This window comes from Aspergillus fumigatus, chromosome 3, assembly GCF_000002655.1.
Source record: "Aspergillus fumigatus Af293 chromosome 3, whole genome shotgun sequence".
Classification (NCBI taxonomy): domain Eukaryota; kingdom Fungi; phylum Ascomycota; class Eurotiomycetes; order Eurotiales; family Aspergillaceae; genus Aspergillus; species Aspergillus fumigatus.
In genome coordinates this window covers 3,925,014-3,946,066 of record NC_007196.1, presented here as the reverse complement: position 1 = coordinate 3,946,066, position 21,053 = coordinate 3,925,014, and the positions used below count along the sequence as shown (strand labels likewise).

General features: G+C 50.7%; 11 protein-coding genes across 11 annotated transcripts; 2 read left to right on the top strand and 9 right to left on the bottom strand.

Annotated features, from left to right (window-relative positions):
- Positions 1–259: 259 nt before the first annotated feature.
- AFUA_3G14920 (class I SAM-dependent methyltransferase) lies at positions 260–2,121 on the bottom strand. Its single transcript, XM_749038.3, has 11 exons — positions 1,942–2,121; positions 1,834–1,880; positions 1,732–1,782; positions 1,679–1,685; positions 1,584–1,628; positions 1,497–1,532; positions 1,329–1,450; positions 1,258–1,283; positions 1,183–1,213; positions 779–1,133; positions 260–722 (listed from the first exon to the last, which is right to left on the bottom strand). Exons 1-11 carry the CDS (start codon positions 1,993–1,995, stop codon positions 486–488), a joined length of 1,011 nt encoding a protein of 336 aa, XP_754131.2. The 5' UTR covers positions 1,996–2,121; the 3' UTR covers positions 260–485.
- A 966-nt stretch (positions 2,122–3,087) lies between these two features.
- Positions 3,088–3,964, top strand: AFUA_3G14915 (class I SAM-dependent methyltransferase; the record flags this gene model as incomplete). Its single annotated transcript, XM_077804487.1, is given in 5 exon segments — positions 3,088–3,092; positions 3,106–3,233; positions 3,299–3,360; positions 3,474–3,639; positions 3,705–3,964. 5 exon segments carry the CDS (start codon positions 3,088–3,090, stop codon positions 3,962–3,964), a joined length of 621 nt encoding a protein of 206 aa, XP_077660635.1.
- A 337-nt stretch (positions 3,965–4,301) lies between these two features.
- On the bottom strand, positions 4,302–5,249 carry AFUA_3G14910 (putative FacC-like extracellular signaling protein; the record flags this gene model as incomplete). Its single annotated transcript, XM_749041.1, has 1 exon — positions 4,302–5,249. The coding sequence occupies one exon, from the start codon at positions 5,247–5,249 to the stop codon at positions 4,302–4,304; it is 948 nt and encodes a 315-aa protein (XP_754134.1).
- A 1,529-nt stretch (positions 5,250–6,778) lies between these two features.
- AFUA_3G14900 (uncharacterized protein) lies at positions 6,779–8,344 on the bottom strand (the record flags this gene model as incomplete). The annotated part of the gene is made up of 2 exons (XM_749042.2): positions 7,575–8,344; positions 6,779–7,530 (listed from the first exon to the last, which is right to left on the bottom strand). Exons 1-2 carry the CDS (start codon positions 8,299–8,301, stop codon positions 6,779–6,781), a joined length of 1,479 nt encoding a protein of 492 aa, XP_754135.1. The 5' UTR covers positions 8,302–8,344.
- Positions 8,345–9,192: 848 nt separating this feature from the next.
- On the bottom strand, positions 9,193–10,660 carry AFUA_3G14890 (uncharacterized protein; the record flags this gene model as incomplete). The annotated part of the gene is made up of 4 exons (XM_077804486.1): positions 10,236–10,660; positions 10,000–10,181; positions 9,703–9,946; positions 9,193–9,652 (listed from the first exon to the last, which is right to left on the bottom strand). Exons 1-4 carry the CDS (start codon positions 10,523–10,525, stop codon positions 9,193–9,195), a joined length of 1,176 nt encoding a protein of 391 aa, XP_077660634.1. The 5' UTR covers positions 10,526–10,660.
- A 301-nt stretch (positions 10,661–10,961) lies between these two features.
- AFUA_3G14880 (isopenicillin N synthase family dioxygenase) lies at positions 10,962–12,128 on the bottom strand (the record flags this gene model as incomplete). The annotated part of the gene is made up of 2 exons (XM_749044.1): positions 10,962–11,750; positions 11,811–12,128. The coding sequence occupies 2 exons, from the start codon at positions 12,126–12,128 to the stop codon at positions 10,962–10,964; spliced, it is 1,107 nt and encodes a 368-aa protein (XP_754137.1).
- Positions 12,129–12,297: 169 nt separating this feature from the next.
- AFUA_3G14870 (wax synthase family protein) lies at positions 12,298–13,737 on the bottom strand (the record flags this gene model as incomplete). Its single annotated transcript, XM_749045.1, has 1 exon — positions 12,298–13,737. One exon carries the CDS (start codon positions 13,735–13,737, stop codon positions 12,298–12,300), a length of 1,440 nt encoding a protein of 479 aa, XP_754138.1.
- Positions 13,738–14,192: 455 nt separating this feature from the next.
- Positions 14,193–14,861, bottom strand: AFUA_3G14860 (uncharacterized protein; the record flags this gene model as incomplete). The annotated part of the gene is made up of 1 exon (XM_749046.1): positions 14,193–14,861. The coding sequence occupies one exon, from the start codon at positions 14,859–14,861 to the stop codon at positions 14,193–14,195; it is 669 nt and encodes a 222-aa protein (XP_754139.1).
- Positions 14,862–15,893: 1,032 nt separating this feature from the next.
- qutE2 (type II 3-dehydroquinate dehydratase) lies at positions 15,894–16,346 on the bottom strand (the record flags this gene model as incomplete). The annotated part of the gene is made up of 1 exon (XM_749047.1): positions 15,894–16,346. One exon carries the CDS (start codon positions 16,344–16,346, stop codon positions 15,894–15,896), a length of 453 nt encoding a protein of 150 aa, XP_754140.1.
- A 138-nt stretch (positions 16,347–16,484) lies between these two features.
- AFUA_3G14840 (Zn(II)2Cys6 transcription factor) lies at positions 16,485–18,425 on the bottom strand (the record flags this gene model as incomplete). Its single annotated transcript, XM_749048.1, has 1 exon — positions 16,485–18,425. The coding sequence occupies one exon, from the start codon at positions 18,423–18,425 to the stop codon at positions 16,485–16,487; it is 1,941 nt and encodes a 646-aa protein (XP_754141.1).
- A 107-nt stretch (positions 18,426–18,532) lies between these two features.
- On the top strand, positions 18,533–20,981 carry AFUA_3G14830 (putative pentafunctional AROM polypeptide). Its single transcript, XM_749049.3, has 2 exons — positions 18,533–20,668; positions 20,722–20,981. Exons 1-2 carry the CDS (start codon positions 18,629–18,631, stop codon positions 20,926–20,928), a joined length of 2,247 nt encoding a protein of 748 aa, XP_754142.2. The 5' UTR covers positions 18,533–18,628; the 3' UTR covers positions 20,929–20,981.
- Positions 20,982–21,053: the final 72 nt, after the last annotated feature.

Here is a 21,053-nt window from a genome sequence, read left to right as displayed (position 1 = left end):
TTCTATACCAACTGGGGTATGTATGCAGTTCTGCCCGTTGTGATTGTTGTCTTTGCGAGGTAGATTGCACTGTATTCGTCGTTTCGGGATCCGACAATGGGGTATTACCTGTCTTCAGTCTGTTCTTCTGTCGCTGAGAGTCAACCTACGCAAGCCATTCTCCCGTTCTACAAGATTTACCTCTGAGGCAACATGGTTGGCTCCCGCTGTCGGAATATTGATCTAGACGACTCACACGCTCCTTGAGCAACATGAAATTGGCGACTAGAAAAGCCAAAAAGACTACACTTACTCCAGTTTTGTCCAAGGCAAAGAGACAAAAGGAAAGAAAGATAGGAGTCTGCGCCATGTCCCCGGTATGTATAGAATGGTGGACAAGAAAGGTGTTCTCTATCATTCATCGTCAACCCTTCCAGCGAGTATATGCCCCGGTGAGTCTACCAAAGGGTATAAACGCTTAGTGTGCTCTTTGAAACAACAGTCTTCTAATCCTGTGGCTTCTGACCGTAAACATGATACCACTTAGCATACAGGTGGATGCTACGATTCAGCAATTCCGCTCTGGCACCTGCAAGAAGGGCATGCACCTCAGTGATATGCCATCCGAGAACCCGTGTTAACAGAGCGAAACTGTACGCATCCAGACTCTCTATCATATTCACCTGATGGAATTTGCCCAGCTCCTTCAGCTTGGGGTCCTTTGCCCAGGGTGAGAATGGGATCTGTGTCTCCGGTTAGTAACCAGTTTGAAACTAAAACTATAGTCACTGCTGCCCACCTTGTAAATCTCCTCGCGGACATTGACAAGTCCCGCATCCTCAAGGCGCTGCTTGTGCTGTTTGGCCGTTCCCATCAGCTTGCCGAACCTTGCGCTTGCGTCGCAGACCAGCCGGTTCACCTCCAGCATGTTCTTTGCCTCTTTGATGGTCTCGTCGTCGCAGCAGACAAGCAAGTCGGCATCTGCGAATTCAAACCATCCACCGGGCGCCAGGTTCGCGAAGGCTTGCGCGACGAGGCGATTGTAGTCGGACACCGATCCTTGCAGGTCGCGGGCGTGGATGAAATCGAATGGCTTGGAGTATTCCCAGTCAGACTCAAAATCGTCCACCTCGAAGGAGAGGTTCGGGGGGACCCTGGCAGGATATTAACAGAGACCTTTCAATGACATGAGTCATTCCATACCATGTAGGCTGAATTGGGCTCAGATCGTTTCCTGGAGAGTCAGACAATGGCCGTAGTCACCTCGTTCAGACGTACCTATGACTTTCGCAGTGGGAAATTCACTGCGACATTAGCATGGGCGGCATCACCAATGACAACATACTCACTCGGCCATTTCAATTGCCCAGATACCTGTGCCAGTTCCCAGATCGAGAATTCGGGAGACATCGCGTGGGATGGGAGAGCGGAAGAGTTGCCCGTCCAGCTTCAACCGATGGATGTGGTGGTGCTTCCAGGGTTAGTGTGGAATTGCCTCTTGGTATCGACACAAGTACCAGATCTAGGCGATTCTGTTCCTTCTCGTCATTTGGCTATTTCACGTTAGCTAATATTCTCATTTGGCGATCAAAAAACGTACGTACCATGTTGTATGAGCCCTCGCGGAATGCGTGGTATCGCCGACCATTCTAGATGCTCAGTCCTGCTCGAGAAATATATACATTCTTTAGACACTTACTTCATACCTGGCATGGTTAGACGTTGCAGTGCAATGACGAGATCCATACGTACTTGTAGTTGCGAATGCTGGAAGAAAGTGATGTTGTTTCGCTGACGCCGGAGCTGCGTGGCTTGTTAGGGAGAGGCGATGCGCTGTCGGGCAGTCACACGCACCTGTCAACGAAAGAGCCCGAGTCATCCGAGTACAGATTCTCGTCGTCCTAAGGACTTGTTGAGACCAAGATCTACAGCTCTCTTCAGCGGTTCTGAGGCGGGACTGACCTCCACCTCCACAGTTTCTCTGTTGTAAGTCGGGGCGTGCTTTTCCCCCGCCATTCTGCTCACTTGAACTGTTCTCGAAGATGAAAAACTAGACACAAAGAATGTCTCGGAGAGGCGCGGCCTTTAAGAAAACCATTTCGACACTACTTGAGACTCTAGCAGGGATGTCGAACACCAGCCAAAAGGAGCTAATGGTCCAAAGCAATCAAATCACGCCCACTCTCCCGACTCCCCACCCTCCCGCGCTGACATGACACGCGGAAGGATGCAAGTGTCCAGATTCTCACCGTTAGTAGTTCCATAAGGCTGTTGTCATTGGTCTACCGAAATAACTAATCCTTAGTGAGCCGTTGCCCCTCACCGCAACGGCTGCGAGGCTCAAGTCTCATTGCGGTCCATACCAATTGCCCTCCCAGAGTCCATCCGAGTCCATCCTGTGGAAGGGTGAGGAACATCCACATATCTTCGTGTGAAGTACGACGCAATATGATCAAGATGCGGTCGCTAGAACGATATATGGTTCTATTTCACTGCTATCGAGGATGCTGCTGCTGCCATCAGATCAGGCCACGTCACACTATCGGCCCATCTCACAAGCAGGCAAAACCCGGCCAACCACGAAGGACTATGCAGGATTCCAAGTCTTTCGCAGGAAAGGCCCAGAAGTTCTGTCATAATGACTCCCGGCGCCCCCGATCCACGGGGAGCTTAACTCTGTGACTGGAAATGTGAGCTGTCAATTCTCGGGAATAGGCTCATTCCCTGAATCAACTTTATTGCAACATCAGAAATCATTGTTCCCTTATCAAGGCCATTATAAAGGATCAATAGTTAGGACTGAGAGTTTCTATAGATACAGAAAGCGTTTCCTTAGGAGGAGTAGCTGATCAAACTGTCAATAACCAGACAAATAGCTTAGGAATGGAAAGATGAGAATATACTATGCTGAAGTGAATCATTCGTAAGCAGTGTACATTTCGTCTATCTATATATCCTTACTCTTAGGACCTCCGCACCACAATAGATTCCAGAATAGTCCTCGACAGGCGTTGTAGAAATGAGAACCATAGAGACAGACGCATCGGACTATACAAGAAAGCCCAGCGGGAGATGCAGATATGTGAGTGATCTCGTTGCTTAGCTGTAATGCCGTGTTGATTATAGCTTGGGAAGTGGAGGATACTGGGTGTCTGTCCAATATCTCCGCCCAGGGCATGCCTGTCTCTCCGAGCACCCATACGGATGGAGACAGTTACTAGAGAGAGTCTCCGGTCAGATCCAGCGCATTGCTGGTATGTGTCATGTGGGATAACAATTAGTTGAATCCATTATGAGGCATTTAGCAGGAGCCATTCAGTGTACGCACTTCGGATGCTCACGGTTCGTAAGTCACGGAAATGCCATCTGCGAGCATATCAAGTAGCGACATTGGCATTGGCATTGGCACCTCTGATGATCTATTATTCGACCGCAGTATCCGAACAGAAAGTACCCATCCATAATACAGACTACGCAATGACGGACGCGCACAGGATAGCTGCCTGGTACGATCAGAATGCAGCGCTGGAGCACGACCGTCTCACTACTTGCCGACGCGAGTTCTCGATTTCTTGGAAATTATCACTCAGTGCCTGGATCGACTGGGTAGGGACCGAGCACTGAAAATCTTGGATCTTGGTGGCGGAACTGGTCGATATGGTGAGTCACATTGAATATCTCCCCATTAGAGTGATTCCCAGGGACCTCGAATTCATGCCTTATAGCTTTGCCACTAGCCAAGCTAGGATACTCAGTCACACTCGTAGATATTTCGGACCAGGAGCTCAAGATAGCCCACCGCACGGCTGAAGAAGCGCAAGTCAAACTGACTGCTATTGCAATACCGACGCGAGAGACATCCGCTCCAATCCTGCCATCTTCCAGGAACAGAAATACGACATGGCATTATGCCAAGGTCCGCTTTATCATCTTCTTGAGCAAAATGAGCGCCGGGCCGTTCTGTCAGCATGTGCAGCAGCTCTGAAACCCGGTGGATCTATCCTAGCTGCGTTTATGCTCCAATATGCTCACTTGCGAGATCTTGCACAGCGAGACCTCATGCGTCTCGTAAGAGAATATGATTCCTTTTACAAAGACTATCTCGCCGACGGAATATATTCACGAAACCAGCTTATCTGCTCCTACCACTCAGATCCCGAAAAAGTGAGGTGTCGCAGTACTCTCGGGGTCTCCAAACAACAGACCGTCGACCGAATGTTCTACAGCAGGCCACGACAAATGCCCATAGTACAAATTGTCTATAACGAACCGTTTTATACACGAATCTCCGCAAATCAAGTCGTGCCCTTGATCGCGGCAACCTAAACCAACACATTCTTGTAGAACAGATTCGACCTGCGATCACCCGCCTTCCCCGAAGCAAACCCCAAGAACAACCTCACCTGCCCCGCAGCCGTCTTGTAAATCGCTAATCCCTCCGGCTCTCTAAACTCCAGCGTGGAACCGGCCTTGGTGAGCGTGGGCCCCTGCACCACCTTGCCCGTGTTCATGTCAACACTGGTTACCTCGGAATTGACTTTACCTCCGCTGGCCGCATATGAAGTTCCCGTCAGCAGATACAGATACTGTCCATACGCTGCATAACCCTGGAAAGTCAACGACAGCGTCTCCAACTCCGGCTGCTTGAAGTTCGCCAGCGGGGCGGAGAAATCGCCGCGCGTCGCCGCAGCAAGATCATACACGGCGATATGCTTTGACCCGCTGAGGTGATACCGGACGATCAGCCGGTTGTACACCGGGTCAATGGCGCAGGTATGCTCCGTTGCGTCGGCGACGGGCTTGAACTTTGCCAGTTGAGCGGAGGAGCTGGTCAGCGTGGTGCCCGAGGCGAACTTGAAGCGGGCGAGTTGCTTGCCGTAGCCGTTGGCGTTGGCGTCGACCTCGGTCCAGAGGTAGGTTGCGGACCCAACGGCCTGCGCGCCGAAGGAGACGCCATGACCAAAGCTCTTTAGGTACATGTGTCCGACGTAGTTGCCGTCAAAGTCGAGCTGGGTGATTGTTAGGTCGCCCGCTGTTTCGGAGGAGCCGTCGCGGCGCTGGGCGACGAAAAGGCGGCGGTTGACATTGTCAAAGGCGAATCCTTGCTGGACTGTGTCATCGCGGAGGGCTTTGTGACGGTAGAGATCGGCGGAGGGGGCAGAGAGATCGAAGCGTTTGGATGAGGGGATGCTGGCGCTGACTGTCGCGATGCCAAAGGTGACCCAGAGCAATGCGGCCAGAAGGCTGCCGACTTTGACGAGCGGAGTCATTTTGCGCGATTGGTAAACAACAATGAACGACCAGGGTGAAGGGCACTTTATATATCTTCCCCTTAAATGAGAATTGACCTTTCTGAACGGTCCTCTATGGCGAATACGAACAACACGAGAACTGGGGCCGGATCTGCATCATTTGCGGAAGGATACGATGTGGATGGTCAGTTGAATGGCCCACTTGACTTTGCAGTGCGAATGTTAGAGTTAAGATTACCTCGAAGCTGGTCTTGCGTTCTCACACCTGTTGAACGACTCAGTCCGTCCTCTGATAGACGGCAAAGCGACATATTATAGAGCTCTATGAACATCTCCAACGAGGGCTAGGCTGCGATGCAACCAACAAGCAATCTTATTCAGGTATAGGTTAACAGTATTAAACCTCTATAGGTATAGATAATCCATTAAGTTTATTTAACTAGTAGGATTTCATAGGTATATTAGATTTTATAGTTTTAATAAACGGTAAACGGTGTGAAGGATAGGATGAGCGTCCTCTTCATGCATATATGCCTATTGATCATTGACTGAGAAGAAGACCAGCTGCTTACTACCAACCTCCCACTGCATATCAATAAACCTCAGCTAGAGGTCACCTTGCTCCAGAGACTGCTGAATCCTGCTTCGAAAGTCAGGAAGCACAACCAGAGCAGGCAAATAAAGAGTCACACACCGCTCCAGAAGCTTCAGCCTTCAGCATCCCCTTATTTTCAGACACCATAAGATATTTTAGTAACAAGAACGATTCAGGAGGTGTGCATGATAGATAGAAGTATGTTTCGAGGCCCCATGAATGCAGGGAGTGTTCCTATTATCTGCGGGAATATATATTTGAATGTCATCAATGCAAGATTCAGGCCGGCAACCATTGCAGAAGGAATAGGCTTTGTCCGAGTGAATGCAGACAAACCAAATCGTCTTGGCGCCATCAGGTTTTGTAACTCTAGTAGAGATTGCGACCGGTGTATCAACGAGAATGTTTGGAAGTTTGGATTGCCCACTGTTGTTGCACATTCAGGAATTGACCCTACTTATCAGGGTTAGGAGTACGATCTCCATTCACAATACGACGTCAGATAATAGGTCGCCATTCCAGTGGTGGGTGCGTTTAGGCGAGTCAGTCAAGAGTATTCATCGCCTGATGATCGTCTGGGGGATCATTGGCTAGGAGTATAAGTCATACGTGAAACAGACCAAGCACTAGCTGAAGGACGTAAAAGGGATGGGAACTTGCGAAGTCGTCAAACACAAGGGAGGGAGGCGGCCCATCCTTCATAGGAACTTTCGTTCTCTGTTAGGAGCAACGCCACTCTTTTCTTCTTGATATGTCATCTTCTCTAGGCGGTCCGATCTCTGCTACCGCAGCCTCGCAATGCTTGTCGTTTGAGGGACTTCATCCTTCGGCAGGCTACCACTGGAAGGCTCTACCGTCAGGACCGATCGAGATTCACCCACCTTTCCTGTGGACTAACAAAGAATCCCACTGCGCGACGGCAATCCTAAGAGGTGTAAATCTAGCACCGATGTTAAACGGAGCGGCGCCTGGCATTGGCACCCGGCTCGTGGCTAGGGCTGGAGTTGCTGCTAAGTAAGGACTGACCAGCAGCATTGAACCAGCGCTTCAACTTTGCAACTTTTCCTTCCGCAGACATCTCAACCTCGATTCCCTGATCCTCGATATCCTTCATATACTGTTGCGCTTGTTCTTCCATTTCATGCATGTACATTCGCGCCTGTTCTTTGATTTCATTCATACATTCATTGGCCGTATTGCGTACTTCGGAATTACCATCGTCGACCTGTTCACGGAATTCGGCCTCGTTCGTTTTGTACTCGTCGTAGATCTGATCACGACACTCGCTGACAGCTCTATCGACAATCTCGTTGAGAACGTGTGATTTGAGGCGGCGCTCAATCATCTCATCGACATAATGTTTGAGGCGACGCTCAATCGTCTCGATCTCGGCAAAACGCATTTTCTCTATGTCACGGTCTACGTCTGGTGGCGTGGCCAGCAGATGTTGGTGTCCTGATTGTATTAAGAGTTCGCGAATCAGGTCATCGGAAAGACCACAGAGTTCATTTGCAAGACGTATAAGTCTGTTACGCTCTGTGCGGCCAGCAGAGGAAGCATGCGTAAACTCAGTTGGGAGAATCGCGGGCGGTGACGGGGAGAAAGTACTCGGCGTATTCTCTTCGGTGGGAGAGCCTATCAGTTGAGGGGATGGAAGGAGCAGTCTTTTTCGTCTGTCATCGTTGGGTGACATTGACCAGGGGTCTAGATACTATTATTAAGCTATTGAACGACAGAGTACCTAACACGGTAAGACGAGAAGATACCTCTGCGCCGCTTTCCAATGCCCTCCTTGGACACGGACTCCTCACAATATAGGGGTGGATCCGCCTCCTTCGCCTGCTCGGACCAGGGCCCCTGACAGTATGGAGGTGGATCGGGCGACAGACGAAAGACTCGCCAATCTTTCTGAACCACGCCATGGCGAGCGTGGTTAAATGACACTCTCTGAAGACTTCCTTTTCGCAAGGCGCAGGAGAAACTTTCCAGCTTGTCAAGTTCTCTATTCACAAACTGTCGTCTAGAAAAGTGTAGACGAAGAAACTCCGACTGGCAAATCTTTGCAAACGAGTGAAACCCCACGTGTCCTGGTGTGGCTGGGCTTAGAGTCTCCATCTCCGATGGACAAAGAACAATGCCGGTCGTACAAAGCCTCAGACTCATTGTCGAGACATCCGAAACATTGGCAACAGGTGCTGGGAGAATGGGAAGAAAATGAGAGGGACAGAGGGTATCGTTGCTTTTCCGAGCTAAAGCACATTTTCCAACTCGGTCTGGGGGGATATTCAATGTGAGTACCTGTGATCTGCCGCTCGTGTTAGCAAGATTTGCCGTAATCGAAAGGGAGATAGATCCTTGTTTCGCGGTTTGATTATGGTCAATACGAAGGTCAGCACGACAAAAAACATCAAGATTAGGTGCATGAACAAGAACTGCCTTCTTCAAGACCCAGAGCGAGCTTTGCGAAGTGGTCATTGTGTTGTCGCAACATTCATTGGATTAAAGGAAAACCCTCGACGAATCGAGTAGCCCTCCCACCCGGGCTTTGGAGCAGCGTTGAGCAGCCCTGACTCGCTGAAAATGTAGGTGAATAACAACAATGAGTACATTCGTCAGAACTCTTGCGGCCTGGTCACGAGTACGTGCCCAATCCGAAGTCAACAAGTGAGATCGGAGAGTCCTATGAAGACACAGGAATGGCAGGACTGGCGGCGAGGACAGCAAAGAGCAGATCCGTACTCTTCAGGATGAGGATGAGGATGAGGATGATGATGATGATGATGATGATGATGATGGCGGAAGGAGAAAGTGAAGAAGAGACGGCCAGAGAATGGGAAAGAGGCTGGGGTCTCGGCGAATTTGAAAGTCTGATCACGTGAGCAGACACCTATCTATGGACAGGGTGACCAGTTGTCGACCCAAGCAAAATGTATAGAGTACAAAAGTTCAAACGAGATCTGCCGCAAAATTATGCATGTGCACTTTGTCTATTACAAAGAATCAATTGAATAGAGGCTGATTAGGCATTTCGACAGGGTAAGTGAGCGTTGATCAATAAGGAGCTCATCACTGGTGAGGTGATCTTGAGAAGTCAAGAAGGTGCCTCTGAGCTATCGAAGATCCTTGCTTGGGCAAGAGATCTTAGTTCATTGAGTATCGATCAAATTGGAGACTTAAATATGAGAAGCGGTTGCAGTATTTTTCACTATCCTGATGCAGTAATGCAGAAGCACTAACTCTTGCTTGGTATTTTCGTGATATGATCGACAGGTAGAAGAGGGAGTATGAGCTGTAGTATGGTCAAGCTAAAGCAAGTGGATGATATTATGATTATAGTTGATCTTCAACCTTTTGAACAAGTTTACTTTACTCCCAAACAGTGGTCGCTCCCATCGCCTCCCCGGACTTTGGCAGCAAGAAATCACTGGCCTTGATCCTCCCATCTGCCTGTCTAGCACCCTGCACTAGACTCACATCCACACTTTTGAAGCTACTATTCGACCACGACGCACTTCCATCCCAGGAATTCCCGGAGGAAATCTGATTCGAACTCAAGGCTGTCGCGCTCTCCCCATTAACCGCGGCAACATTCCCATTGAGCGTAGCTACAGCTGTGTTGAACTTGAAGCCCACCTTGGCATTATTCCACGCCGTGTTGCGGCGGAGCGTGAAATCGCCCGGCTGCGAGTTATCCGTGAAGCCGTCCTTGACGTTGCCAAAGGCAATGCAGTTGGTAATAACATGGTTCGCAGGGCCCTTATCCGCTGCGTCTCCGCCGCCGAGTTTGAACCCGTTGCCGTCGCCATCGAAGGGGGAGAAACCCCATCTACAAAGTCAGCTGCGTTACCCTTAACCAGAGAACAAGTGGCAGCGTACCGATTATATCCATTCCCCCAGGAGATAGTATCCTCGATCGTCACCGCAGACTTGAACTCCCACAGATCCAGCCCGTCATCGACATTATTCCACAGCCTCGCGCCCTTGAGGAGATTGCCCTCTCCCGAGCCCTCCTTGCAGGCGAACCCGTCGGCGCTCTCGCCGTTCTTGCGGGGGTCTCTGTTGCCGTAGGAGTCGAGATAGAGGACTTTATTATTCGAGGATGCGCCCTGCAGTTGGAAGCCTAGGTCCCTGGTCAGCAATGTTTGCCGCAAATCTACAGGCAGAGGCCAATACCAGTCTCGTAGTTATCCCTGGTGATAAGCCGCTCGTAGTGATTGTTGGATGCATCGCGCGCATACACGCCGTACGGGCCGTGGATCAGCTCGAGGTCGTAGAACTGCCAATAATTAGCGTTTTGGATGTGGAGGATACCGCGATCTTCGTTGGGGAGAGAGGCGTCGAGGGGTGCTGGTGTTCTATTTTCATTTCATCAGCAAGCGACTAGTACAAAGAACGGACGACCTGCCTACCCTGGCAGAGCTTCTCCATCGATAATGACCTTCTCACCCTCGTAGGCGCGCAGGATGTATGGCTTGCTCGATGTTCCGCTCTTGGTGATCTGGATGTTGCTGGTGGGCGAGTACGTTCCCCCGCGAAGGTAGATGGTATCGCCTGGCTTTGCGAGGTCGACAGCGGATTGAATGGAGTTCAGAGGGGAGGTGATGCTCCCTGAGCCACTGCTGGATCCTGTGGGAGAGACATAGATAGAGTCGGCCAGCGCTGTGGGCAGAAGCCCGAGGAGGATTTTGAAATACTTCATTTGCGCCTTGGTTGCTTCGACACAGCAAAGCACATCGGCCACTCCCCAGTCTTTATGTACGACTATACTCGAGTTCTACCCTATTGCTGGAAAAAACAGGACCCTCCCCGGAGCTCTGAGAGCAGCCAAGACTTCTCCCCAATATAAAACAATCATTCCGCTGCAGGGACTTTGCTTGGCGTTTCATTCTTCCCTGGCGTGTGATTTGTGCAGAATCTAGGGATATTGTGTCATTGCCCACGTCTAGATATGATCGTCACTTTACGGGGTAACTGTCGGGCCAAATGCCAGCATGAAACCCGCTTGGCGCTCGTTACGGGCAATGTCCGTTACTGACTGGACAATTACTGACTCGCGGAATAATCAATTGCTGACGATACTCGGGGAGGGTTACTGCGTAGACCGAGAATGACACAGAACTTTCTCTGCAGAGTTCTCAATGGCTACCTTGCCTCTCTTTCAGCGCCCAGTCCAATAACTCCGGATACCACCGCCGTCCCACATCCTGATGACTCGTGATCCGATGGATCAGCGTTCCCTCACCTGTCTTTCCCTGAAACGTTTTGTTAAATGTAGCCTCCGCATCCGACCGAACCTGCTCATCCTTGACTAGCTCCCTAATATGCGCCGGGATATCCAAGTGGATGTCGTCCGCACACAGCTCGAGACTCATCCCCTGAAAAACCGGAAAGGAGAACCGAGGCCCCAGTGGCTTTCCTTCTGCATCTATAAAATTCTCCGGTCGTAGATTGACTCGATGCGTAGTGGCCGTGCACACTCCCCCCGTGACTGCCTCGAGGGCCCGTCCAATATTCACCACCAGCGAGCCGTCCAGCGGCGGTGCTGGAATCCAATCCCCGGACTTGTTCTGCACTTCAAGCCCCGAGTGAGGGGTCGCCTGCAGGAGGAAGGTCAGAAACTCCGAGTCCTTGTGCGCGCCGACGCCTTGCGCCTGGGATGCGCTTCTGGGTGGGGGATATTTGATGAGTTTGAGTTTGTGCTGGGGAGGGTGGTCGAAGAAGGGGTAGAGAGCGTTTGAGGGGAGATCCAGCGCTTCTGCGATGAGGGATTTGAAGGCCTCGGCAAGGGGACTGATTTCAGCCAGGTAGGCTTCGATGGCTTTCCGGAAGCCCGGGATGGAGGCTTCATCCGGCCATTGGTTTGGTCCCCGAATGTTTCTGTAGACGGGCTCATCCGGTCCCGGAGCCGGAAGTTCCGTAGCAAACTATCCTACCGTTAGTCTACTAAATGCATGTCTTGGTGATTGTAGTAGGTGGGAACTTACATCGAACTGCTCCCGGTAGTCGGTTTTGGAGGCAGTCGTCTCCGCACCGAGGCGGGAATAGCCCAGGAAGTGCTTGCTGTTGACCATTTCGATCTCGAGTTTCTTTTCCAGCGGCAGATCAAATAGTTCGAGGGACTTTTTGATAAACGCCTGCTGGACATGAGGCGCAATCGGGGTGTGGACGAGATAGAAGAACCCCACATTGACTACAGCATTGCGCAGCTCCGAGAGAAAACGCGGTTTAGTGTCTGGCGATGCCGATAGCGAGAAGTCGAGAACCGGAATGGCTGTAAATGGCTGTGCAGATAATGAACCCATGGTGTGTTCTATGATATTGACAGACCGTGATGTTGGTGTTGCAAAAACAAAAAATTGATGCTTTGATGCTTGATGCCCCGCGATGGCGTGATCAATACTGTAAATGATCTCCGCCCGATGCTTTACAATCTATCTATCGATACCATGACTCTATCCGAAACGCTGAATATCAGAGAATCTGGATAGCAGCTTGCCACCACTTCTCACCCGTCCTCAATCGAACATATCGCCTTGTTCCTACAAACCAACCCTCGCCCTCGATCAAGCCCAATCCCCGAATAATGCTGATGGGACATGCCTCATCATACAACCATGTCCCCGCGGCAGCCAGTTCATCGCAGAATGGTCCGATGACAAGATATAACCACGCATATGTCGAGATGATGTTGAATGCTCTCCAGAAAGTACTTCCTTCCGAGAATAATATCCCCCGTAGCTTTCTCTGGACGAGCATCCCCAGCGGCTGAAGCATAAAAAAGACTAGAGCTCCAAAATGGACAGAGTCCGGGGCGACAAAATGTGAATGAACAGCGCAGAAATGAACCAGGCCACTCAATAAAAATGCGACGGAATGTCTCAGAAATCTGGCCATATCTGTTTTTTCGAGGTTGAGGACAACATGACGCGCTGTCTCTGAGAAGGCATATCGGTAAGCCTGATGCCAACGCCTTCCCCACCAGCCGTCCAGACCGTAGTCGAAGACTGGTTTGAAATTCCAAAAGCTATCAAACAGAGGAGGATATAACCACGGTGCGTCGAGAGGGATACGGCTCCATTTGACAAGACCCGGACAAACAGTGACAGCCAAACTGATGATGAGAGGCACGGTAGAGGCTATAAAGGCCATGCTTGTGCGGATCCAGACCACTGTTACGACGGCTCGGAAGAGCCGTAAGAGGGCTGGTGAAAACTGGTATATTTTGTCGAGGGGGTAGAGAGGAGCGGCATCGATGAGTCCCCAGAAATAGGGGTCCACCATTGTGAGGACTTTCAAGATATCCATCACCAGGTAGTAGCGAGCTGTCCTCACAATAGAGGACCGAAGAAGAGTCGACGATGGCGCCTCCTGAGCTAACTCCTTCCCGTCCGTGGATGTCTGCTCATCCTTGGAACGGATCTTTGGAAGCGGAGGTAGTCCAGGAATCCTCCAGTTCCAGCCTGCACCTCGCAGACTGCCGAACATATCCAGAAGCCAGCTCAGTCGGTGGCATATCGAGTCTGGATAGCCTTGCCAATAGAGGATCCCATTCGACCGCCGCTCAAGTCGGGAACACTCATTCTGGACATCCTTGAAGAGGAGGAATAATGAATTCCAGGGGACAGCAAAGGCGTAGTAAAAGCCGATAACAGTGCCCCCACCGGTGAGACATCGCGTGTACAGCAGGTTCCTGATTGTAAGGGAGCATACGAGTCCGAATGCTGTTCGGCTGACGACTACCACCCATGCCCGGCCTTTGTTGGGTATCATCAGCACCAAAATAGGGATGATCAGCACGAGAAAATCATGCGGGAACAGCCATGGGGAAATGACTCCTTGATCAATCAAAGAAAAGAACTCGGCTTCTTTCTGACGAAGAAATTCCCTGTATGGGGCTGCCGATATTGACATGATTCATATGAGACTAAGGACCGTGTGTGCCATGAGGTATGAGGTTGAGTTGCAGGATGGAAAAAGTTAAGGGATTTGGGCATCGTCATGGTAACCAACACATCCCACCATCGGTGGCGTGGAGCATTTGCTTTTTTCTAAGACAGGGCTGAGCTAGACGATCAGCGGCGATAAACAAAGCTTATTATCAACAATATTTACGCCGTACTGCTTAAGGTTATCTTGATGATATTGATAAGGCAATTGGATCATGTAGTAGATCGTTTAATCTAGCGCTGGTGGGGCAACTAGCAAGTTGCAAAGGAGTACCTTAGTCTCTGACTATAATGAGACCCAACAAAGCTTCCACGCAATAAGTATCAGAATAGCAATTAGTTCCTCCAGTCCCTGGACTGGGTCGACATTGCCTAGGTCGTCTTGACTCTCCAGCTTCCCAGGTACCGGCACGATACGAGTTAATCATCGGACCATCGTTCTCGCATCTCCGGGGTGATGGTTGCAGCTGTATGGGCAAACTCGGCATCGAGCCAGGGATCCCAGTCCCAATCTATCCATTCTAAAAAGGCATAGTCTCTGTCCTTGCTCTTATTCCACCGAAGAAGGGGTGAAATGTACTCTCCTAGAAAATCGTTCAATTCGAACGGAAGAGGATCATCTCGCCTGCGGTTGAAAAGAGCATGTGCGAAATCGATAAACACAACGCCAGGCCGGTCGCTGTCTGGCGAACGTATGATAATGTTTCGCGGCTCGAGGTCGGTGAGCAGAATGTCCTTTTCGTAGATACGGCTCTCAAGGTCCACAATTGACTTCCGAATAAGTAGGCGAGCTGACTGGCAGAAATTTCCCGGCTCACAGTCGGCCATAGTGATTCCTGGGATATACTCGACCAAAATCATTCGGACTGTCCGTGTGCGGACTGAATCGACAGATAAAACTAAAGAGTAGGACCCATAGTAGTTCGGGATCCATTGACCTTGAAAGTCGCGGAGGACCATATATGCATTGGCCTCATGAGTGTAGTATTTGTCCATGCAAAGGAACGGGTTGAGGTACCCTTCGTCGTCGTTGAAGTAGAGAGGGTCATATACCTTTGCCACAAGTCGTGTGCCTTTCTGAGGAAGCATGTGGGATGTTGACTCACCGTCCAGGACTCGGACTGTGAACACCTGAGTATTGTGGCCATCGCCGCCTTTCACGACGTCAATGACCTCGAGGCTGAGAGTACCGTTTCCCTCTTTGCCAGGCAAGGGGGGGTGCTTTAGATAATAAACATCGGTCTATTGGACTCAGTTGCCTTCTTTCCTTCCTGTCTTCTTCACTATTGATGCAGCATTCTTGGACCACTGGTGTTGGGGCTGAAACCATTTGGGATTTGATAGTGAATCTCCATCCGGGAGTATACGGCACCGGAGGCTTAGGTAGCTCTGTTGACGGGGGCCCGAATATGGGCGAGGGTGGTTCAAAGCAAGTCATAACAGAAGAAGACTGCAATAGCCTAGATCTGTTAATTTGCTACGATAGAGACCAGAGGTTGGATGGAGGGGATGATGGATGGGGATGAAAATTGAAAGGGAGGAATAAGGGCCATGGTTCCATGGATATCCGCCGTACTTATTAATACCCCGGGTGTTATAGGCAACTTGCAATGCATATAAGGACGCGCTATTTTCAATCTTCATATCTCACGAAAATACATCCCCTCCCCAATGCTGCCGTGAAGATGACTTCATTCCATGGAATTCCATACATGGAGATGAGCATATAGCCCTAGAAAGCAACTCAAGGGGCGGATGGCTGCAGCAATAGCTAGTTGATTAAGGTATGCCCCAACATGGGCGGACCTTAAGGTGAATGGTGTTTGACTGCCCAAAGGCTACAGGGATGAATATTGTCCCCTAGGGGCTACATGACCAAGTAGGCCCTTAATATGGTAGATATGTTGAGCCAGTAACAGGATTTGAACCCATGTCCTCTAGAGGTTCAGAAAGCTTGCTCCCTTACTATTTCTCTGTCCCTACTAATGACCACCATTTTGACACATAACGGCGTCCACTTCCATTCCACTGCTTGCGATGCTAGACTGAGGAGATCCTATTTACCACAAACCTCGAATCCCATAGCACAAGCTTAGGAGGCATACCAAACCCCAGTCTACCCTAATATACCTCCTTGGCACTGATAATCTCCCTCGCCGCATACTCAATCGCAGCCTCATACCCGTAAGTCCCCAATCCAATGATACAAGCAGCAGCCTTATCAGAGAGATAACTATGATGCCGGAACTCCTCCCTCGCGTGCACATTGGTAATATGCACCTCGATAAACGGAACAGACACGCCGATCAGTGCATCTCGAATTGCGACACTAGTATGCGTGAACGCGCCGGGATTGATGATAATCGCATCGGTGTGCCCACGGGCTTCATGGATGCGGTCGATGATTCGTCCCTCGTGGTTGGAATGGAAAGATTCCAGTTTCACACCTTTCGCTGCCGCCAGGGCTTTTGCATTGTCTTCCAGTTGCGGGAGGGTGGTGCGGCCGTAAAGGTGAGGTTCTCGGGTGCCAAGAAGGTTGAGGTTGGGCCCGTTGATGAGAAGGATGGAAGGCATTGCAGCTGTTCTTAATGAGGAGGGCTCCGGTTGCAGCGTGGATCCGTTCAAGCCGGATCATAACTTATATGGAGACTCGCGGCGAAAGACTTAGCCGACGGATACGTATCTCCGTCGGCTACTGCGAGCAGTCGATCCCTATGGCGGCTGCTGGAGTTGAATCAGGAAGTCTGTGTCTAGATCTCCGGCGCAAAAACCTAGATTATGTGCGAACTCGGGCTCAAGTCTGCGTGGAATCAGCACAAAGAAGAGAAGAAGACGGCATGATTTATACCTTGTACTAGGGATCAGATTCGCCATCTCCTCGAACAACGCATCAAAACTATCAGCTTCGCCTGGTAGAGCCGGTGAAGAAGTTGCAGTGGCTGATACAGGTGTTGCGTAGTGGCTCTGTAGGGAGTTTGATATCCCATTTTGGAGGGACTGGCCGGCTCTGGGGTCGGTCGTTAAGGCGCTCCGCCATTCATCTGCAGGTTGGATAACAGCCGGGCAATTTTCGTGACTGAAAATCCCATCCATCTGAAACTCTTGTGAGTATGTTGAAAGCCGACTTTTCAAGACGCCAATCTCAGGGCCATCCGCAGCTGAAAGATAACTCTCGAAGCAATGCCGGCACTGTAGAAAGCAGCAACGGAGAAGAGGCGATTGTTGGTGTCCGGCCAACTTGACATAACGATCGAATAGATCGAACATTCGTTGCGAGGTTTCGACGGCCAGATCAATCATATCGGCACTGGGAGACCGACAGTGGCGGACAAGTGCGAGAATCACAAAGACGGCTGTTAGATGCAAGGTAAGAAGAGGCGGCGTAGTAGAGTCGGACCTGGGATTTGAGTATTGTGCTAGAAGAATCGCCTGTTGTTCCTGGATCTGGAGCAGGAGGGAGTGCAACTGAGCTAGATCAACTGGACTGTACAATACCCGAGTTAGGAGCTGCATAAGCTGTCTCACAGCGTTAAACATGCTCAACGCTCGTAATGGTCCGTTTGATGTGAACCCATTCCGTGCAGTCCAATGATCCCACTCCTCGACATCGTCTTCCTCAACGGGTCCATACACCAGCTGCTCTTCGAGAGACAAACAGGGCGATCTGTCCAGAAGGGCTGAGGCTAAATTGTCCAGTAGGATACATGCGTGAACGGTATGGAGGAATCGGGACTTCGACGACGTCGGCAGCATCGTTACAAACCTTGTAGCCTGACCAACTAGGACCCAGGCGAGTTTGACATCCCCGACCTGAAGATGTAGTAGAACAAGAATTAGGAGCGCCTGGATGTGGCCCAACTCCAGTTTGTCCAATTGCGACGGGATCCGGCGTTGGATGGAATGCACTATTTGCATAGAATTGGGTCGGCCATGATTGTGATCTGGATGGATAACGGACGAATAGGCGATGACAGCCCATAATACGAGATGGCATGTTTCATCCCGAGGCGTGGATCGGAGAGGGTACGTATACATCGCCCGGAGGAGGTCTCGGCGCTCCAATATGGGGAACCAGCAGTGAGTGTAAGTGAAGTAGAGCTCCAGTAGGTCAGACGTGTTGTTTGGAATAGGCACGTCCAGCACATCCTTTGGTTCAGCTGCTATAATCGGTTGGGCCTGCAGGGGTATCTCTTCCGTCGGGATAAAGGGTTCGGAGCTCTCTATAGTGGGTATAATATCACGATTCTCCAGGTCCTCCCACTCAGCCTCATCCTCAACCGAGTCTTCCATCGACGTCTCTTTGCATCCAGGAACGAGCATCTGTGATATCCCACGGTTCACCTGGGAGTTGCGCCATGCTGCGACTGCCCGATCCGTGGCTTTGGCATCACCACACTCGGCTAGTAGACCACGCAAGATACCTTCACTGTTGGGAATGTTTATGAAGACCAGACCAAGAGCTGTTTCAAGCTTTCGGACATAACCAGATGGCAATCCCCGTCGGCCACCACCAGCCTCGTATGTGCATGTTCGACCCGCCGAGCGGCAGATCCCACAGACAGGTTGTGCCCCATCGCATTTGGACTTACGCCGGCGGCATTGGTCGCAAGCGCGACAAATACGCTGCCTCTTGGATGGTCTAGAACTCGACATCTTTGAGGAAAAAACAACGACACAACCTGAGCCATGACAACAACCAAATGGAGGATGAGGTGTTGTCTGCGATGGGTTGGCGATTCGAGGCACGTGATAGGCAATGTATTTAGCCGGCGATTCTGCGGTTGTGCACGACGACAACGACGACGACATGCGATCAAGCAAAAGTCAAATCAATTCAGAAAAATGCGAACAGCGACATGCAAACTCGTGAATCGACCAGAACGGCCGAATCTTCAATGATTCACTCTCGAAAATACCTTCCCGATGCCACACTTTTGCTTATTGGGTTCTTTGGCGCGGGAAAGAAGACCCTTGGCATCATCGCCTCGGTAGCATTGCACCGCCGCTTCATCGATTTCGAGGCTTTCTTCCGGGAGAAGACCGGTTTGTCGCCGCAGGCCTATATCGCAGCGCATGGGTTGGCTCAGTATCGCACTGTTGAGGAAGATCTGACCCGGGAGCTGCTCACAAAATGCCGCAACGGCTGCGTGATTGTCGGTCTTGGCGCTTTGGCAAGCAACCAGCAGCAAATCTTGTTGAAAGATTTCGCACAGGATCATCCTGTGGTCTACGTGAGGAGAGCTGAATCGGAATTGCGACGGTACATGGGTACCAGCCAGGACAAGTTCGAACGCTTTTGGCAGGCGGGCAATACGTTCTTCGAAACCTGTTCTAATTTCGAGTTTTACAATCAGACTCATACCGATAGTCGGGAGTTTGAACGTCAGCTCCCTTCAAGCTTGAAGCTCAAAGAGACCGAACGGCTGTTCGTCGAGTTCATTCGGCGCATTTACGGACTGTCGCACGGGTCTCCATTCTCATCGGAGGTGTCTCCTGAGGTGCACACCTTCGCTTTGCAGGTACCACTGGATTGGTTGGATTCATACAAGGACCCCGAAATACTGGATTCTGGAGCGGATGCCATAACCTTGCTCATCGACGCCGACGTCGACGGCAAGGATCAAAACCGACTGAAGAGTCAACTAGCAAGACACATGGCCACTTTGAGACTGCACTCTCGTGTCCCTGTAGTCGTGGATCTCGGATTCTCACCTAGAAAAATAGACACCTATCGTTCGGTGCTGGAGATGCTTCTCCGACTTGTTCCGGACGCTGTGACCTGCTCTCTCTCCTGCCCGGATGAAATTATCCAATGGTTGAATACTACAAAGGGAAGCATCAAAACGATTGCAACATGGCATCAATCGACTCCATTGGGAATAGATGTGTCTCAAACCGCACACATCCCCGTCGAGAAAGCAATCCAATCTGGGTTTGACTGCATTCGCATAACTGGCGAGTCGTTCTCAATTGAAGACAACCTGGCCTGCGTTGCCCTTCGTCAAAGACTGATACAGAACTCAACCATCCCAGTTATTGCTTACAACACTGGACTGTCCGGTCGAGCATCCATATGCCTGAACCCTACTCTGTCACCGGTGGTCCCCTCTTCCATGAACGCCACAGGCGTCACCCTCTCAGACGCACAAAAAGCCCTCACATCCTGCTTTCTGACCACCAAGATGCGGTTCACACTGGTCGGCCAAGCACTAGAACATACTCTCTCCCCCGCAATGCACGTCGCAGCGTACGCGGCCTGCGGGCTGCCACATAGCTACGAAGCTGTGCAAGCAGCGACGCTCTCCGAAATACGCACGCTCCTCGAGGACGGTAGCCGCAGCGGCGTAGCGATCTCCATCCCTTACAAAACCGCCGTCCTACCACTGTTGGACGAGATCAGTCCGGATGCCCGGAACATCAATGCCGTCAACACAGTAGTTCTCAAGCGGCACCGTCACGATGGACAAGTGGTCACCACGCGAAAAGGGTATAATACTGACTACATCGGAGTGAGGAATTGCATCCACCAGCATCTTTCTCCAGCAAACGCCATCCGGGATGGAACAACCGTTTTGATTATTGGGGCGGGCGGCATGGCACGTGCAGCTATCTATGCCTGCTACAAGATGGGTGTCCGGCAATTTTGCATTTACAACCGTACACTTGAGAACGCTAGGAAGCTGGCAGAGTATTTCCATCGTTGGACTCATCAGTCTGGCACCAATCTTGAGTTTGAAGTCATTGAATCGATAGAAACGCAGTGGCCTACACGCTTCCGCCTACCGACTATAGTCATTTCTTGCCTCCCTGGTCAGCAGGTGGGATGTGGGGAGATGGTTGATGTCCGAATATCCGAACGGTGGCTGCAGAGTACCACTGGAGGGGTATTCCTCGAGGTATGGCTTTTTCCTGTCTTTTGGGCGTTTGTCGGATTTGGCTGACTGAGTAGGTTGCGTACGGCCCGTCCAAAACTCCGCTGATGGAGCAGATGCTTCCTTTTGCAACGAAAGGGTGGGTAGTGGTAGATGGACTGAGTCTGCTGGTTGAACAGGGTATTGCCCAATATGAGATTTTTACTAAACGGCCTGCTCCGGTCCCTGCCATGCGGAAAGTGATATACGAGCTGTCGAAGAAGAATGGGTATCTTCACCGGTAGACACCATTATAATTATGCGAAATTTTACTCAATTTGGATGTCATACTATAGAATTTCCTGAAGGTTCCCTTCAACATTCGTAATAATGCATACAATATCTGGATCGTATCGTCGGCTAAGAAAAA

What these genes read in the sequence shown, in the direction of transcription:
- AFUA_3G14920 (XM_749038.3), bottom strand. Translation starts at nt 1,995, where the DNA reads ATGGCGGGGGAAAAGCACGCCCCGACTTACAACAGAGAAACTGTGGAG. An exon ending in TCCCACTGCGAAAGTCATAG is followed by an intron (nt 1,214 to 1,257) that starts GTACGTCTGAAC and finishes CTGACTCTCCAG; the next exon opens with GAAACGATCTGAGCCCAATT. An exon ending in TCCGCGAGGAGATTTACAAG is followed by an intron (nt 723 to 778) that starts GTGGGCAGCAGT and finishes CCGGAGACACAG; the next exon opens with ATCCCATTCTCACCCTGGGC.
- AFUA_3G14830 (XM_749049.3), top strand. Translation starts at nt 18,629, where the DNA reads ATGCAAACTCGTGAATCGACCAGAACGGCCGAATCTTCAATGATTCAC. An exon ending in CTGGAGGGGTATTCCTCGAG is followed by an intron (nt 20,669 to 20,721) that starts GTATGGCTTTTT and finishes CTGACTGAGTAG; the next exon opens with GTTGCGTACGGCCCGTCCAA.